The following is a 15342-nucleotide window of genomic DNA, read 5'->3' as shown; positions in this document are numbered from 1 at the left end:
GCTGCTGACCAGCAGGTGAGTGACAGCTGGGGGAGGGCGGGCCACTGGGGGTGGGAGAGGTCCCAGCTGAAGACAGGGCTACCTTTAGTGTCATCTCGCCCACGAAGATGGCGGTGAAGATGTAGTTGGACACGGTGAGGAATATGCGTTCCTGAAAGAGCAGGAGACACCATGGGCCTGGGGCTCCCAGAACTGCGGGTCCCCTCTGCCTCTGGCCAAGGGGCCTCGAGGGGAGGCCACTTCACAGTCCAAGGAGGTGCCCCTCCCCAGAGACAAGTTCCCAGCCACACCTTCCTCTGCAGCATCGACATCCACCTTCTGAGCTCCTAGCCCCCGGCCCTGCACCCGACCCCATAGCAGGCCCCATGGCCCACCCCTGCCTGGCCCCGGCCCTGCCCGAAGGCCCCAGCCACTCACGGTGCTGCCGGCCTCAATCTGGGGCCGCTCCAGGGCGATGGTGATGCAGTTGAGGAAGATGAAGGCCAGGACGACGTAGTCGAAGAGCTTGTGGGCAATGATGGTCTGGCACAGGACCCGGAACCTGAGCAGAGTGGGCAGGGGCCATGAGTCTCGGTTTGCCCCTCACCCCGGTGGGAGGAAGGCAAAGGGCTTAGGCCTGGGGATGGCCCAGAGGAAGTGACCCTTCTTTTCTCCGTCCACAGCCATTTACATCCGCTCAGGGTGCCCACCTGGAGCCGCCTCCCGACCACACACCCACGGCAACTCCCACAGCCTCAGAATGAAGAGCACCCTCTTTGCCCTGGCACGCGAGGCCTTCCAAACACTCGCCCGAACCCCGGCGCCCTGCCCTCCACCACGCGGACACACCTGGCCTGATACCCCGAGCTTCTGCCCCAGACCCTCCCTCGGGCTGCTCCCTCCACCTGGCCCAGCCTCCGCCTCTACACAGCCCTGCTCCACCTACAGACACCACAAGGCCTCCTCCCGCAGGAAGCCAGAATGCCCCCTCCCATGGGAGCGCCCGGCTACTTGAGCATCTGTCCACCCTGGTGCCAGCTCAGGGATGGCCTAGACCCGTGGTCGGCAAACTCATTAGTCAACAGAGCCAAATATCAACAGTACAACGATTGAAATATCTTTTGAGAGCCAAATTTTTTAAACTTAAATATATAGGTAGGTACATTGTTATTAACTTAATTAGGGTACTCCTAAGGCTTAGGAAGAGCCACACTCAAGGGGCCAAAGAGCCGCATGTGGCTCTCGAGCCGCAGTTTGCCGACCACGGGCCTAGACGAAAGTCCCCATTCAAACACTCCCCCTGTCCTGAGCCCCTCTACACAGGAGGGCACCAGCCTCCATGGCCCGACTTTCTCTATAGAAATCTCTCCCTCCCAGACCTGCTCACCCCCTAGTCCAACCTCCCCGCAAGCCTGGCCCGGCCCACCTGTTCTCAGGGGAGAAGAGGTAGACAGACCAGTCCTCGCGGATCTCGCACCAGTCGGGTTTGTACGCGTCAATCATCTTGCGCACCCGGAAACACAGAGTCTGGTGAGGAGAGGAGGGGGTGCGGACTGGTCAGCGCTGCCCAGAGCTGCCCGTCTCTGCCCTCTCCAGCCATCCAGCAAGCTGGGGTCCCCGGGTGACCTCTGAGCTCTCCCAGCAAGATCCGAACCCACACCCCTCCCAGGGCTTCTCTCCCAGGGGTGGGCCCAACGAGCTGTGGGCAGCTCCAACCACCTCCCGCTCACCCGCCTGAGCCCTGCCCCTCGGCCCCTCCTCCCTCTGTCCCGTGGACCGTCTCCTGGCCCTGGTCCCTCAGCCCCGCCAACTCGCCAACTCACATAGTCCACCTCCTCCTCATCCTCCCCGTGGTCCCGGCGGTCACCCATCTGCGTGAAGACCTCCTTGGCGATGTGGGGCATCCTACCATTGCAGTCCTCGTGCCCGGGGCCCGGGCCCGCCGCCCGCCAGGCCGCCCGGGGGTGGGTGCCCACAGGGGGTCCCAGCTCGGCCAGGTCCACCGCGTCTCGGGTGTCCAGGGACAGTGTCCGGCGGTGGTGGTGGTGGTAGTGGTGGCGGTGGGTCGAGTGGGGCCCGTGATGCGCGTGGTAGACGTGCGGGGTGTGCAGGGGCACGGCCCTCGGTGGCCCTTCGTCCCGGGCGCCCTCGCAGGCCCGGGCCCCGCCGCGCTCCGCCGACAGCAGGGACTCGTGCTCTGCCGACAGCGGCTTGTGCTTGAGGCTGTTCCAGCTGGAGCGGCGGCTGGCCCAGGCCCCGCTGCGGCCCCAGGGCCCACAGTAGGAGCTCCTGGAGCTGGACTGGGAGAAGCCGGGGCGCTGGTCAGCCCCACGGCTGTGACTGAGGCCCTAAAAGGGCCACTGGCCTGGCCAGTGGGTGGCAGAACCAGCTGGACTCCAGAGGCCCTCTCCCCACCCAGCCTCTCCCTCCCCCACATCCATGGCCGTGTGGGCTTGTCTAAAGTGTGCCTTCATCTCCTCCTGCCACCCCATTTCCTTGGAGGAAGGTACACAAGTTAGAGCCATTTTCCTCTTTATAGGTAAGGAAACTGAGGCTCAGAGAGGGCTGTGACTTACTGGTGAGATCTGTCCCCCCCCCCCCCACCCCCCCCCCCGCAACTCAGCTCTTTACCCTACACATTGGCGCCAAGATAAAAACCCCATTCTCCACACCAGACCCACTGGCCCAACTCCACTCATTCATTCATTCATTCATTCATTCATTCCTTGCTGTCTGGTCCCACTCTGGCTCCAGGAACCCAGAAATGCAACAGAGATCATCCCTGCCTGGTTCTGGCTGGACACTCGGTGCCCGAGGCCTGGTACCAGTTTGAAGCTGGACTGGCAGGCACTTCTCCCCAGGGTCCCTCCGCACACCCAGCAGGGAGCCGCCATCAGAGCCCCGCACAGGACTCACCAGGGAGCGCTGGTCGTAGCTCACCCTCCCCAGCGACATGACACTGCTCTTGCGGGAGCCCAGGGCCACCAGCATAGGGTCTGGCTGCAGCGACAGGCGGGCAGGTGCCGCGGTCCCAACGGGGCCCAGATGTCCACACAGAGGAAGACTGAGGTCCAGGTGCCCGTTGGGAGTCAGAGGAATTGGGTAAAGCTTGGGATCTGGAGGGGTGAGATGGAAACAGAGGGAAGGGCAGACAGAAAGCCAGAACAAGAGCAAAAGAAGCCATGAGACAAAGAAACAGACATGGACGATTAACAGAAATGGAGAGTTTTTCTGGGGAGACCTCCTCCGCCAGGAAGTCTTCCAGGTTGGACCCCACCACATGTGCCTCCCCCCTGCCCCGCCTACAGGGCTCTCAGCTTATTTTTGTTTGTTTGTTTTTTGTTTATTTGTTTTTATTTTAATTTTAATTTTTTAAAATTTATTTTAATTTTCTCAGCTTATTTTTGGGTAAGTGACACCCTTGCCTTCTGTGTTCAGGGCAACCATTGAGCTTCACCCAGCATGAGAACCTCCCTGCCGTGCCCGCTGTGGAAAGCAAGGCAGAACCGCCCAGCCGGTTACCAAGGACATGGCGTGGACGGGGAGGTTTGAGCCAAGCTGCCCAGTGGTGTCAAATAGGACCAAAACCCAGGCATCCTGAGGCCCAAAGCTCTTCTCAACAGGCCACTGACTTTTTTTATTTTTAATATATTTTTATTGATTTCAGAGAGGAAGGGAGAGGGGGAGGGGGAGGGAGAGAGAGAGAGAGAGAGAGAGAGAGAGAGAGAGAAGCATCAATGATGAGAATCACTCATTGGCTGCCTCCTGCATGACCCCCACTGGGGTTCGAGCCCGAAACCCGGGCATGTGCCCTTGTCTGGAATCGAACCCAGGACCCTTCAGTCTGTAGGCCGACACCCTATCCACTGAGCCAAACCGGCTACGGCTGGCCACGGACTTTTTGAGATTTAGCATCTCTTTCCATTATGAATGTAAACAACAAACCGCAGAAATGAGCAGCCACAGAGCCGGGGTTTGAGGGGAACCTGGGCCGTGCCCTTGGCCCACCCGGATCTCTGGGGAAGGGTCCTGGCCCCAGGTGTACCTCCGAGGCTGTCCAGGCCCTCCTGCAGCTTGTCAAACTCCTCCGTGTTCGATAAACTCTGGTCCTCGTCCGAGTAGGAGCGATTGGCGTCACCCTGGGAGACCGACCCTCACGTTGGAACGCAGGTCAGCTCTACCCTTCCCTCCCTCGTGAACTTTTTCATGGGTCCCCCCCACCCCACCCCCGTTTTACAAATGCGGAAATTGGGGCTCAGGGAAGGGAAGTGAGAAGCTAGTGAGGACCTAGCCCACAAACCCACGTCTGCTGACTACACGTTCCCCAAAGCCTCAGAGGATGGAGGAGGCGGGATCCAGAGTCCCGGTCTTGGAGACTTTAGCATCTCAGAGATGGAGAGGCCTAGTCTTACCCCCGGAGGAGACGCAGGGACCCCGATGCTACCTCCGTTTGCATGCTTCCTGTGACGGGGAGCTCACTACCTCATTGGCGATCCCCCTCTTCTGGAGACTTGCCTGCTAGATGTTTGAATGGCAGCCCTCCCCCGTCCAGACCCCCTCCCCTCACCCAGTCTCCTGCAGGCCCCATGGGGGTGCTGCCTCCACTAGGGTCCCAGTCACCTCCGCCTGGAAGCCCTCCACCAGGATGGCCACCAGCAAGTTGAAGAGCACATAGTTGCCGAAGGTCATGAGGGCAACAAAGTAGAGGGAGGCCCAGGGGGAGGTGGAGGCCATGCCGTTGTAGAGGACGACGTTCCAGTCCTCCTGGGTGAGGATCTGTGCGGGGAGGAGCACACAGCTCAGTACAAGAACATCCTCAGCCCCAGCCCACCCACGGGCAGGGGGAGCCCGCTGGGGGGGAGCTACAGGCACACGGCAGCCCATGCCCTCCTGCAGCCTCCGCTCACAGGCGCTCGGGAACTCCCAGGGACCTCAAGTACCACGGCTCTCGCTGGGGCGCCCACCTGGTGGAGCCACGGACTCTCTCCGTCCCCCCGCCACACACACACACTGCTCGCCTGTGCTCCCAGCTTGCCCACACCCGCAAGCCTGTACCGCACACTCCTGCCCCGACATTCACTCCCCACTGAGCAGTGCTCCCTCCTGGCTGCTCCCACAACCCCATCCTCCATCCCGCTCATGCGACCCACCTGCACCCCCAGCACAAGCCCGCCCGCCCCCCCCCGCCCCCCGCTCCTTCTGCCCTGAGCTGTGTGTACACACTCATTCAGCCATGTCCACGTTACCGGGGAGCAACGGTCTTAGGGAAGACTCCTAACGTGCCCACAGTCTCAGGGTGTGGGCGGAGGGGGCAGGGAGGGGCACTGGGCGGGCAGCCCGGCTCCCAGAGCCTCTCCTAAGCCTGCCTGGCCGCACCCCCCAAACCGGCCCACTAAGCCGGAGTTGAGGGACTGCCCTGTCAGGCCCCTTTTCTCTGGATTCCCAAGGCTGGCGATCCTGGGTGAAACCGCGGCCCCCCGGCACATACGGACGTGTGCTCACCTGGAACACCGTGACGATGGCCCACAGCAGGGAGTCGAAGTTCTTCCTGTCGGGGATTGTATCTCCCGTGTCTGTGCGGAGGCTGAATTTGCAGCCAAAGATGTGCATCCCGAGAATGCTGGGGGGGAGGGAGGTGGCTCAAGGGACTCCTCACACACACCAAGCTCTTGCCCATCCACCTGTGCCATTCCCTAAACAACCTCGTAAGATGGGAGGGAGCCACGCTGGTCCCATTTTACAGAAGTGAACACTGAGACCCAAAGGGGAAGTACACGCCCAGAGCCACCAGGGATTAAGTGATGGTGGCAGGATTCCCACCCAGGTCCAGGGTGTGGCCTGAGCACTCAACCAGCCATGCTCCTACCTGAGCCCTGGCAGGGGTGGGCCCCGGGGTGGCAGGGCTCACCTGAAGATGAAGATGAAGAGCATGAGCAGCATGCAGAAGGTGGCCACGTTGTCCATGGTCTTCATGAGCACCACCAGCTGGCGCCGCAGCGCGGGCATGAAGCGCACCAGCTTCAGCACCCGCAGCAGCCGGAAGGTCCGCAGCACCGACAGCCCGCCGTCCGCCTGCCCCACGATCTCCCAGATGCTGCACAGGGAGGCGTCACGCAGGGGTGGGGAGGGGAGAGAGGCAGGAGGAGAGCAGGGCAAAGGAAGAGATGGAGAGTTTCGTTTCATTCATTCATTCATTCATTCATTCATCCAACCAACAGTATTTCAAGGTCATTGCAGCTCCAGACACCCTAAGTTGGGGGCTGTTAACCTGGACTCCATGGACACCCCCCAAGATGTCTAGGGACAGAATCCAGGGGTCCATAAGGTCACTGAGCTCTTTTTGAGATTTAACTTTCTTTTGAGTATGAATGGAAACAACAAAATACAGAGAATTAGCAGCGCCCATGGCCTCGCGGTTCATGGAAATCGCTGTTTTTACATCACACGATGGTTGATGCGGATATTTTCGAGCAGAGTTTATGCTCCTCCCTCCTCTGGGCTGATGGTAGTCACAGACCCGCTGCTAGACCTCACCATTCAATGCTTTAACCCAGAAGCACGTATATGGCTAAATCACACATTTTTAAACATTTTTGTCAACTGTACTGCAGTGTGATTGGGTTCCTTTGATCGTAGGCACTTCATTTACAGGCTGGGCCAACCCCCTCTTCCCTCCTGTGCCTCTGGGCCCACGGCCTGGGGAGGAGCGGGCAGGCGGGGCACCTGATGATGACGATGATGCTGTCGAAGATGTTGTAGGGGTTGCGCAGGTAATCGAAGAGCCCGAAGGCGGCCAGCTTCAGGAGCATCTCCAGGGCGAACATGCTGGTGAAGACCACGTTGCAGATCTCCAGGACGTTGGTCAGCTCCTCGGGCTGTGGGCGTGGGGCAGGGACCGAACCGTCAGGCAGAAGGCAGCCCTGGGACCCTACGGAAGCCCACTGGCTCTAGGACTCCCGCCCCGCCCCCCTTCCCGGCTGCGTGTCCTGGAAGTTCAGTGTCCGCGCTGGTGCTCCATCTCCCCGTTACACCGTGGCCTTGAAGACCTTGCAGTTCTGCTGCCCGGATCCTGCGGGGTCCACGGAGATGGTGGGACCCCTCGGGGCTGACCTTCCACGAGTTTGGAAATGGTGCTGTGGCTGCACATGGAGGGAGGCATTACGAGACCCACTGACAAAGGGAGACACTGAGGCTCAGAAGCTGGTCAGAGCGAACAGTGGAAGGCAGCGCGTTTTGCAGATGAGGAAGCAGGTTCAGAGAAGGCCTGTTTCTGCTCACCGTGGAGGCAGGCTGCTCCCGCCCGAGCCACAGGCCAGGGAAGGACCATGTGACAGGCCTGACCGCGTGCCCATGCCTGGCCGGACACCCAGCATAAGTACGGATGCCGCGGGCAACCTGGGAGGCCACGGAGGCGGCTCCGTTCCACAGGCGAGGAGAGGAGGCTCGGAGGCTCCGAGCAGTGATGGGACTTGCTCAGCATCACCCAGCAAGGCTGTGGCTGAGCCAGGCCCTGCGCCAAGTCGGACTCCCAGCGGCTCTCCTGTGACACACAGACCCCACCTGACTCCTCCTCCACGCATCCCTCCTGCACTCGTGCACGCATCGCATTCCACAGGCCCTCGAGCCGCCCAGGTGCTGGCGTGTGCTACCCCAGTGGCCCGTGGAGTGAGTTGGGATGTTCTTCCTGCCCCTGGGAAGTGCGGGTTCAGGTGGCAAAGCCCCGACACGCAAGTTAACTAACAAACCAGCCAGCAGGGGCTAAAGGCAGGAGCGGTGAGGGTGGTTTGGGGAGCGGTGATCCTGGAATCAGGAGCAGCTTCCTGGAGGGAGGGACACCTCAGCTGAGGCCTCAGAGCTGAGAGGAGCGGGTGGCCGGGACAAGAGAAGGCGTCCAGGCCAAAGGACCAGCCAGAGTCAGGGCGGGAGGGTGCGGGGCTGCCAGCCATCAGCACCGCCCGCCCCAGCCCAGCCCCTCTACCTGACAACTAGACACCTAAGAGGCCTGACTCTAATTCCATTTGGGTTAAAAGGAGAAGGAAAAAAAGAAAAACCAACCGTCCGCTTCCCGCCTGGTGCCTGGGAAATAGAATAAAGCTGCCAGCTCCGCTCTAGCCCAGATGAAAGGAGAAAGCCCCGCTCCCGGCTGTAATTACATCTGACTCACAAAACGGTCCCGAAAGGGGAGTGGGGCCCCGCGAGGGGGCCCCTCGGTGGGGAGGGCTGGGGCCCGGCATCAGGGCTAAGTCGGGGCCCAGATGCTGCTCGGAGCCACCAATTTCCCCGCAGGCCAAACGACACTCGACATGCGGGAGATGAAAAATGTGGACGCTGACAGCCCATAATTGCACATCGCCCCGCTCCGAGCCCCACGCGCTGCACGCGCGCTCCGCCCGCAATTGATGGCAGAGCCGCCGCTCCCGGAAAGGTCACCCGCTCGCTCCCCGACTCCCTGGCAACAGCTGTTTCTCCAGTCAAGTGCACACCTGTTAATCTTTTCCTAATGCACCATCCATCACTCCCGCAAGCCTTTCTCTGGGAGAGAGACAGTGAGCGGGAGAGACAGACAGACCGACAGACGAACGTAGACACAGTGAGACCAATTGGGGTGAGTGAAGAGAAACGGGGGCAGCCATGAGAGAGATGGGTAGAGAGAGACGGACAGACAGACAAGCATAGGCATGGGGAGTGAGAGGCAAAGGCAAGGTGTGGAGAGACAAGACAGATCAACACATAATGGACCAGGATCATGATACCATGGGAGTCAGCGAGAGAGCAGGAGGGCAGACAGACAGACAGACAGACAGGCTGAGGAAAAGCAGCAGAGATGGCACAGACCCACCCAGTGGGAGAGGAGGTGCCAAAGGGCAGAAAAACCAGGTTAAGCCAGAGGCAGGAGGGTAGAGGGCAGGAGAAGGGCAGGGGCAGGGCCAGCTCAACCCTGCCAGTGCCAGGTGTGGGAGGCACCAGGAGGCCCCGCCTCTGGCCATTCCTGCAGAGGCAGATAAAGGACCAGCTGGGCAGGGGTCTAAACTGCCCCCAGGAACCCTGGGGCCCAGGCCTCCCCGTGATAGTAACGGCAGCTGGTACTAACGTCTCCCACACGCCAGGCAGTGCTAAGCACTTTCCATGAATTACCTCATCTCAGCCTCAAGCATTACCCTGTGGTGTCCCCATTTTACAGACAGGAAACCTGAGGCTCAGAGAGGAGAGGTGAGGGCCCAGGGCCATGGCCGGCCAGTGGTGGCATCAGATCTCAAACCCAGGTCTCCTCCCTGGGCCCACACCCCTTCACCTGCCCCACTTTCCTGGCTGGAGGGTCCAGTTCAGCGCAGACATGTCACCGCCCGGCTTACAAGCCTTCCACGGTTCCCCACCGCCCTAAGGATAAAGCCAGCCTCAAAGCCCTCCATGGGTGGACAGCTCCCCGCCTCCTGGGCTGGCTGCCCGCCCCGTGTGCACGTCCTCATAAGGACTCTGGGCCCTTTGGGGGGAGCCTGTGCCTCTGGTCCCTGCTCCTGCCCCTCCTCTGCCTCACTGATGGACCTAGTCACCCTCAGGACCCATCTCCAGTATCACTGACTCTGAGAAGCCTTCCCTGACTGCAGCCCGTGGTGGTGCCTCCCTCCCTCGAGCCACCACAGAGCTGGACTGTTGGGCACTAAGCCACCCCATCCTCATCTTCCCAGGGTCACCCCAGACCTGGGTCGGCAGTGACTTGGGGGCTGCTGAAGGGAGAATAGCGCCTGCTTTGACCCACCCGCTGAGCTGGAGGCCTCGAATGCAGTCCCCAGGGAGCTGGGGCCAGGGGACATCCCCCGCCTGGGTCACCCCTGCCCAGGAGGCTCCCTGTACGCCTGTCCTGCTGCCCATTCAGCCCCACCCTCTGTGATCTGCTGTCCAGCTTGGCGACCATCCTCCAACTCCAGGACAGTCGAGCCCAGCTCCGGAGGGGTCGCTGGCCTAGACAGGTGACTGCCGGGAGGGGGAGAAGTGGGTGTCTCCCCATCCCACCTCCTGTCCCCTTAGCGGAACCTCCAATTCAACCTCAGGACCCCAGCGCCAGCTCTGACAGCTGCTCACCGCCACCTGAGCAAGCCATCCCCACTCTCTGAGCCTCAGTTTCCCCGTCTGCCCAGTGGGGATAAGACGCCCACTCTGCCTACCGCCCAGGGCGGCCATGAGGGTCACCCCGGGAAGAGATGTGACCAATCCTGACAGCAGGTGACGATGGAGGCTCCGGTGCCCAAGCTGACCTCACCCACATGCTTGTCACTCAGCCGCAGTTAAGGACAGTCTGGGCCCACCCTCCCCCCAGGAAGGTAGGGGGAGGGAAGGGTAGATGTCGGCACCATCTGGCCGCCTCGTGGGCCACAAGAGACCCCTGCCCGGCTGACACGCCTTCACCTCTCTCCCAGGCCAGTCCCTGAGAGGAACATCCTCCTGAGGACTCTGCGGCCTCGAGGAACCTGGGGATGCTCCCTCGTGATTTGGGCAGCAGTGACCACCTGAAGGCCACGGGGACCTGTGATCTCACCTCTCATTTGAGTACCGTGACCCGAGCGGTGGCAGCCCCCCACTGTACAGATGGAGTAGGGCAGGAGTGCCCGGGCTCTGTGCCCCCTCACCACCTGCCTCCGTGGTGGCCACACCAAGGTCCCTGCCAGCAGAGTGGGCAGCCACAGCGTGGCGGGGCCCCTAGGGCGCCTCCCCTCAAGGTCATAGCCCTGCAGGAGGGGGCCTGTGCTCACCTGCCTCCTCCCCTTCTCTCCCTGCTCCCTCCGGCCCTGAGCCACCTCTCTCTGCAGGCGCCTCTCAGACAGGGCAGCTCAAAATAAACACAGGGCGGACTGCTTCCCACTGAGCCACGTCTGGGAGTCGGGGAAGAGGGAGCAAAAATACCCCCGCGCGGAGCTCTGCCGAACAATGGCTGCCACTCGGAGCTGCTTTAAAAAGAGCATTTTAAAAATTCTCCCTCCCCCTCACTTTTCCTTTCATTGATTTTTGAGGTTCCAGGAAGCAGAAGGTAAAGTCACCCTGAAAGTGGTGGTGTAAGGCTCCAAGAAAAGATTCAGAAACAATTCCTAACTCGCAAGCACCTACTATGTGCCAGGCTTCCTAATGCAACTCACTCTCCCAGCCACTCTATGAGGAGGTTGTGAGGACTCAGTGCGCCACGCAGGCTCCGGGCCTGCCGAGTAGTAGGTGCTCAGTTAATGGGAGCTGATCCCTATGAGGGAAAGGGGAGAAACCGAGGCAGACCCTATGGAGGGGCAGGTGACTTGCCAGTGAGAACAGCTTCTCCTGGCCTGAGGGGGGCCCATGGGGTGCCAGGAAGAAGAGGCTCCACCACATCCGAGGCTAGAAAGCTTGCTCAGGCAGGATATGGCGGAGGCGGAGGTTTGGGCAGGGACCCTGGCCCGGCCTGAGGCTGGAGCCCGACAGGTAGAGGGAGAGATTGAACCCAGAGCACAGAGCGGCCCCAGCTGCTGTGTTGCCCTGGAGGAGACCACGGAGAAGACAGGGACCAGTATTATACTGGCAAACAGGCCTCTGAAGAACAACCCTGACGGTAGCATCCGCCAACTCCCATGGTGTAAACACTTCCTCCACGGCCAATTTCAAGCTCCCAGCTGTTTCTAACAACGGCCTTGCAAAATTCCTGCGTGAGAAGATTGCTCCTACCAGCCGGTTCCAGCAAGCCACTGGGGGGCAGTGCCCAGGCTCGGTGACAGGCCCCCTGGGTGCCGTCCCACTAGCACCAGCACCCAGAGCTCCTGTTCCCTGTGGGGCCTCCCCCAGAAATGCTGGCCTCCCGCAGGCCTGAGCCGGGCAAAGGCCACAAGGCTGGGCCCCAGGCCAGGGGTCGGCTGCCTTCTCCCCAGCTCTCCCCCGCAGAGCCTTCCCCGGCCTCCAGAGACCTTTGTAATTAAGCCAGATCGGCTGGCAACCCAGCAGCTCTGCACAGTGTCACGGCAGGCCCGGGGGCCGCATTGAAGTAAATGGAATGGGGCCTGCGCTTGGCAAACTAATGAAGAGGGAAATGAGAGTGTGGCCCACCGCGGGGCGCTGCGGGCGGGCGGGGCCTCTGCAGAGGGAGGGCGGCAGGGGAGCCACGGCGGCATCCAAGTTCTAAACCTGCAGGGACTGGCAGGGGACCTGGGGCCAGTGACATCTCTCCCTGGCCCAGCTGTCAAATGCCCTCCCAGGGCTGGGGTCACCGATGGGCTGGGGGACCCTGGGAGCCAGAAATAGATGTTTTTCCAAATGGAGCCAGGGCTGGAGCGGTCACCCAGGCTGGCACTGTGGACCGGGGACATCTGGGCTACAGCCCTCCATCCTGTGTCCCTACAGTTTCCTCAAGCTCCCCATGTCCCTGCCACCTCCTGGGAGCCATCTCTCTTCCAGGTGCTATTCCCCCTGGGGGCCCCTCCTCTGAACTCCTCTCACCTCCGAACCCCAGCTGTACCCCTGATGGCCTGGGACACACCATGTGGCCGAGGAGGGAGACGGGTGACAGCCTTCACAGGGCAGCCACAGGACACCCTCAGGGCCATGGGCTGGGGAGGTTGGGGTGAGTGGGGCACCAGGGACAGGAGGACGCCCTGCTCGCTGAGCATATGTTGTGGGCAGCGCACGAGGAGAGGTGAATGTCAGGGGAAAGGTCTGTGCTCGGTGTCAAGGACGATGGGGCGCTGCAGAAGGTGTGGGCAGGGGAGAGCGCAGCCTTGGGAAACCTCACCCCAGCTGCCCCGGGGAGGGTGACAGGAGGGCTCACATGGAGGAGCCGCGAATGGGAGTCAGATTTGCAGGGACTAAGAGGGGGGGTGCTGTGGGCGCCTTGGCGTCCCTGCTGAGCTGCTGAAGATGTGAGGACCCGATCTCCCTTTCTCCCCCAAGAAGATGAGCCCCCAAAACTGCTGCAATCGGGCACTCATTCACCCACTCACACCCTGAGCTCCTGCCTGGTGCTTGGCCCTGAGCTGGGCACTCAGGCCACATGGCTGAACGGGACCCAGCCCTGGTCAGGGGGAGACAGACACACGTGGGTGTTCCGCACACCCAGCTGTGTGGGGCTGGCCTGGGTGCCCCCCGCCCCCGCAGTGCCCAGCCCGGCCCTGGCGCCCCTCCCACTGGCCTGCTCGTGGTGCTCGATGCCCATGCTGACGGTGTTGACCAGGATGGCCATCATGATGCCCCGGTTGAAGTACTTGCTGTCCACGATGCCTCGCAGCTTGGCGCGCATCTCCCGCCACACGTCCCCGCAGAGCCGGGCGGCCCCGTCTGCCTGCTCCTCCTCGTCCTCCTTCCCCAGCCCTGAAGAGGCTCCATCCTCGCTGCTCCGGGCCCCGTCCCCATCAGCCTCGTCCTCTCCACCGCCGGAGCCCCCCGAGCCCGAGCCCTCCTGCCCCGAGTCGGTGCTGCCCAGGCCCGAGGGCCGGTGGCCCCCTTTGTGCTGGCAGCGGGGGCAGCCGGTGGGGTCGGAGGCCAGCAGGGCAGAGATGGGCTGCATCAGCATGGGGGGCGTCGGGTCCAGGGGGCTGTGTCCCGGGCACAGCTCTGAAAAGCAAACAGAGGGCAGGGTCGGTGCCTCAGGCCACACTCAGGGCTCTCAGAGGCGGCAGCACCTGCACACCAGGCCCCTGAACCCAGGCCCCACCTGACCCCAGGACATAGCTGCTAGTGCTCCAGGCTCCTGTGCCCACGGGGTCTGCCTGCAGCGTGCCAGCCCCAGGCAGGAGGCCAGGTGGCCTGCGTTCCTAAGGAAATGGTTTCGCCTTCTGAGCTTTGCTGGTCCCTGTGCAAAAGCATAAGCCGGGAGCACCCACCACGCGGGGCTGCGGGTTCTCTATCGGCTAGTTTGCATGATGTGCCTAGAACAGTGCCTGGGCACACATACGTGTTACCTGTCCTTGCGGCATCGCCTCCTGGCCTGTGGCTGTGCACTGAGCAGACCCTCCCCACCACCCTGGTTGCTGACATTGTGGTTTGGGAAATGGCTGAAGGGCTTCCCAAACAGCCAGGCAGGGGCCGGGGATGGGTGGCCTCGATGTTCCTCAGGCTTCCAGTCTGCACACGGGGCCTGTGTCCCCGGGAGGGAAGGCGGCAGGAGCCCTGGGTAGAGGGCAAGCCCTCAGGCCCCAGGACCTCCCTCCACACAAGCCAAGAGTCAGGCTGGCTCCGGGAAAGGAGGCAGGACAGGCCACTGGGCCGAGGGGTGAGGGTCGGAGCTGCCGAGGGAGGGGCCGGGACGTGAGTCATGTGATCTGTAAAGCCTTTCTACGAGGAGCCGGAGAGGCTCTCCCTGGGTGGTTCAGTTTCTTCTTCATGGTTGTCTGTATTTCCCTAGAATGAACGTGTTTTGCTTGTGTAAGGGAAAGAAAAACATGTAACGCCGACTTTCACTTCCACACTTGCCTCCGAGTATCTCCCAACGCCCTGGACAGGAGTCGTGCCCGGGAGCCGGGCCAGGTGTCAGAAGCCAAGGGGTTGGTACCACCTCAGCTGGCAGACAGGGCAAAGCCTCCACCCCTCCCCCAACCCCCCTTCCCCACATGGACTCTGGGCTGGGCTCCCTGACACTTGTGTCCTGGGGGGGGGGGGGGGGGAAGGGGGGCGGGCACCGAGGCCAAGGGCAAGGGCACCTCTCTCCAGGGGTCCCCTGGGACTTCCCTCTGCGCAGGTTCCCTGGAGAGGGGCGTGGGTAGGAGCAGGAATCCCCTTGCAGTAAACACCCTGTCCCATGTCACCCAAGAATGCTGGTGCCAGCCTTGCCCAGAACCCAGCTAGCTCCCCATCGGAGTGCTGGGCCCGCCCACGGCCACCTGGAGCTCCTCCCCCTCCCACCCCCCATGCCACAAGACCACACCTGGACATGTGGTGCCCAGGCCGGTGGCTCTGAGCATGAGTGCTCCACCTGCCTCCTAAGAATCGCAGATGCCCGGAACGTGAGACCCCAGTCTCACCCTCACTTTTCAGGGGGATACTGAGGCCCACAGAGGGGCCAGGGCTGTCCCAGGGCACACACCTGCGCCTACTCCGGGCGCAGTCCTGACACCTGCTGACTTCCATCTTGGCACCAACCGGGGCGGGACTGGGCCTGGGGTGGGGCCCACCTGCTGGGGCACATTTGCCTCCTCCCGGGGCTCATTTCTCCACTGAGCCCAAACTCTGACATCCCTGACACTGAGCTTTGGTCACTGACATACTGTGCCACCGAAAGTGGCTCCCTTCATCCTCTCTGGGGACAATACTGCTCACTCTGCCCCCTCTCAGGTCTGTGACAGTCAGGTAAGCGAAGAAATGGGCCTAAGGCAGATCGCGGAGCGGCCGGTGTCCCCAAGGGCCAGGCCCTTTGTCCCTGGT

At 61.9% G+C, this 15342-nt stretch overlaps 1 protein-coding gene across 1 annotated transcript in view; it reads right to left on the bottom strand.

Annotated features, from left to right (window-relative positions):
• CACNA1I (calcium voltage-gated channel subunit alpha1 I) overlaps positions 1-15342 on the bottom strand; it is an 84461-nt gene that overhangs the window by 21923 nt on the left and 47196 nt on the right. The window contains exons 9-19 of the mRNA XM_070411167.1: positions 13115-13536; positions 6703-6854; positions 5888-6073; positions 5482-5599; positions 4600-4755; positions 4025-4118; positions 2896-3095; positions 1803-2279; positions 1406-1506; positions 418-541; positions 83-151 (exon numbers count right to left, since the gene is read on the bottom strand). Coding sequence (XP_070267268.1) covers positions 83-151; positions 418-541; positions 1406-1506; positions 1803-2279; positions 2896-3095; positions 4025-4118; positions 4600-4755; positions 5482-5599; positions 5888-6073; positions 6703-6854; positions 13115-13536 — 2099 coding nt within the window. The remainder of the gene's footprint in view (positions 1-82; positions 152-417; positions 542-1405; positions 1507-1802; positions 2280-2895; positions 3096-4024; positions 4119-4599; positions 4756-5481; positions 5600-5887; positions 6074-6702; positions 6855-13114; positions 13537-15342) is intronic.

The sequence above is a fragment of the Myotis yumanensis genome, unplaced genomic scaffold, assembly GCF_028538775.1.
Source record: "Myotis yumanensis isolate MYYU_CA2020_CCGP unplaced genomic scaffold, mMyoYum1.0.hap1 SCAF_3, whole genome shotgun sequence".
Lineage (NCBI taxonomy): Eukaryota > Metazoa > Chordata > Mammalia > Chiroptera > Vespertilionidae > Myotis > Myotis yumanensis.
This window is presented reverse-complemented; position numbering and strand designations above follow the sequence as displayed.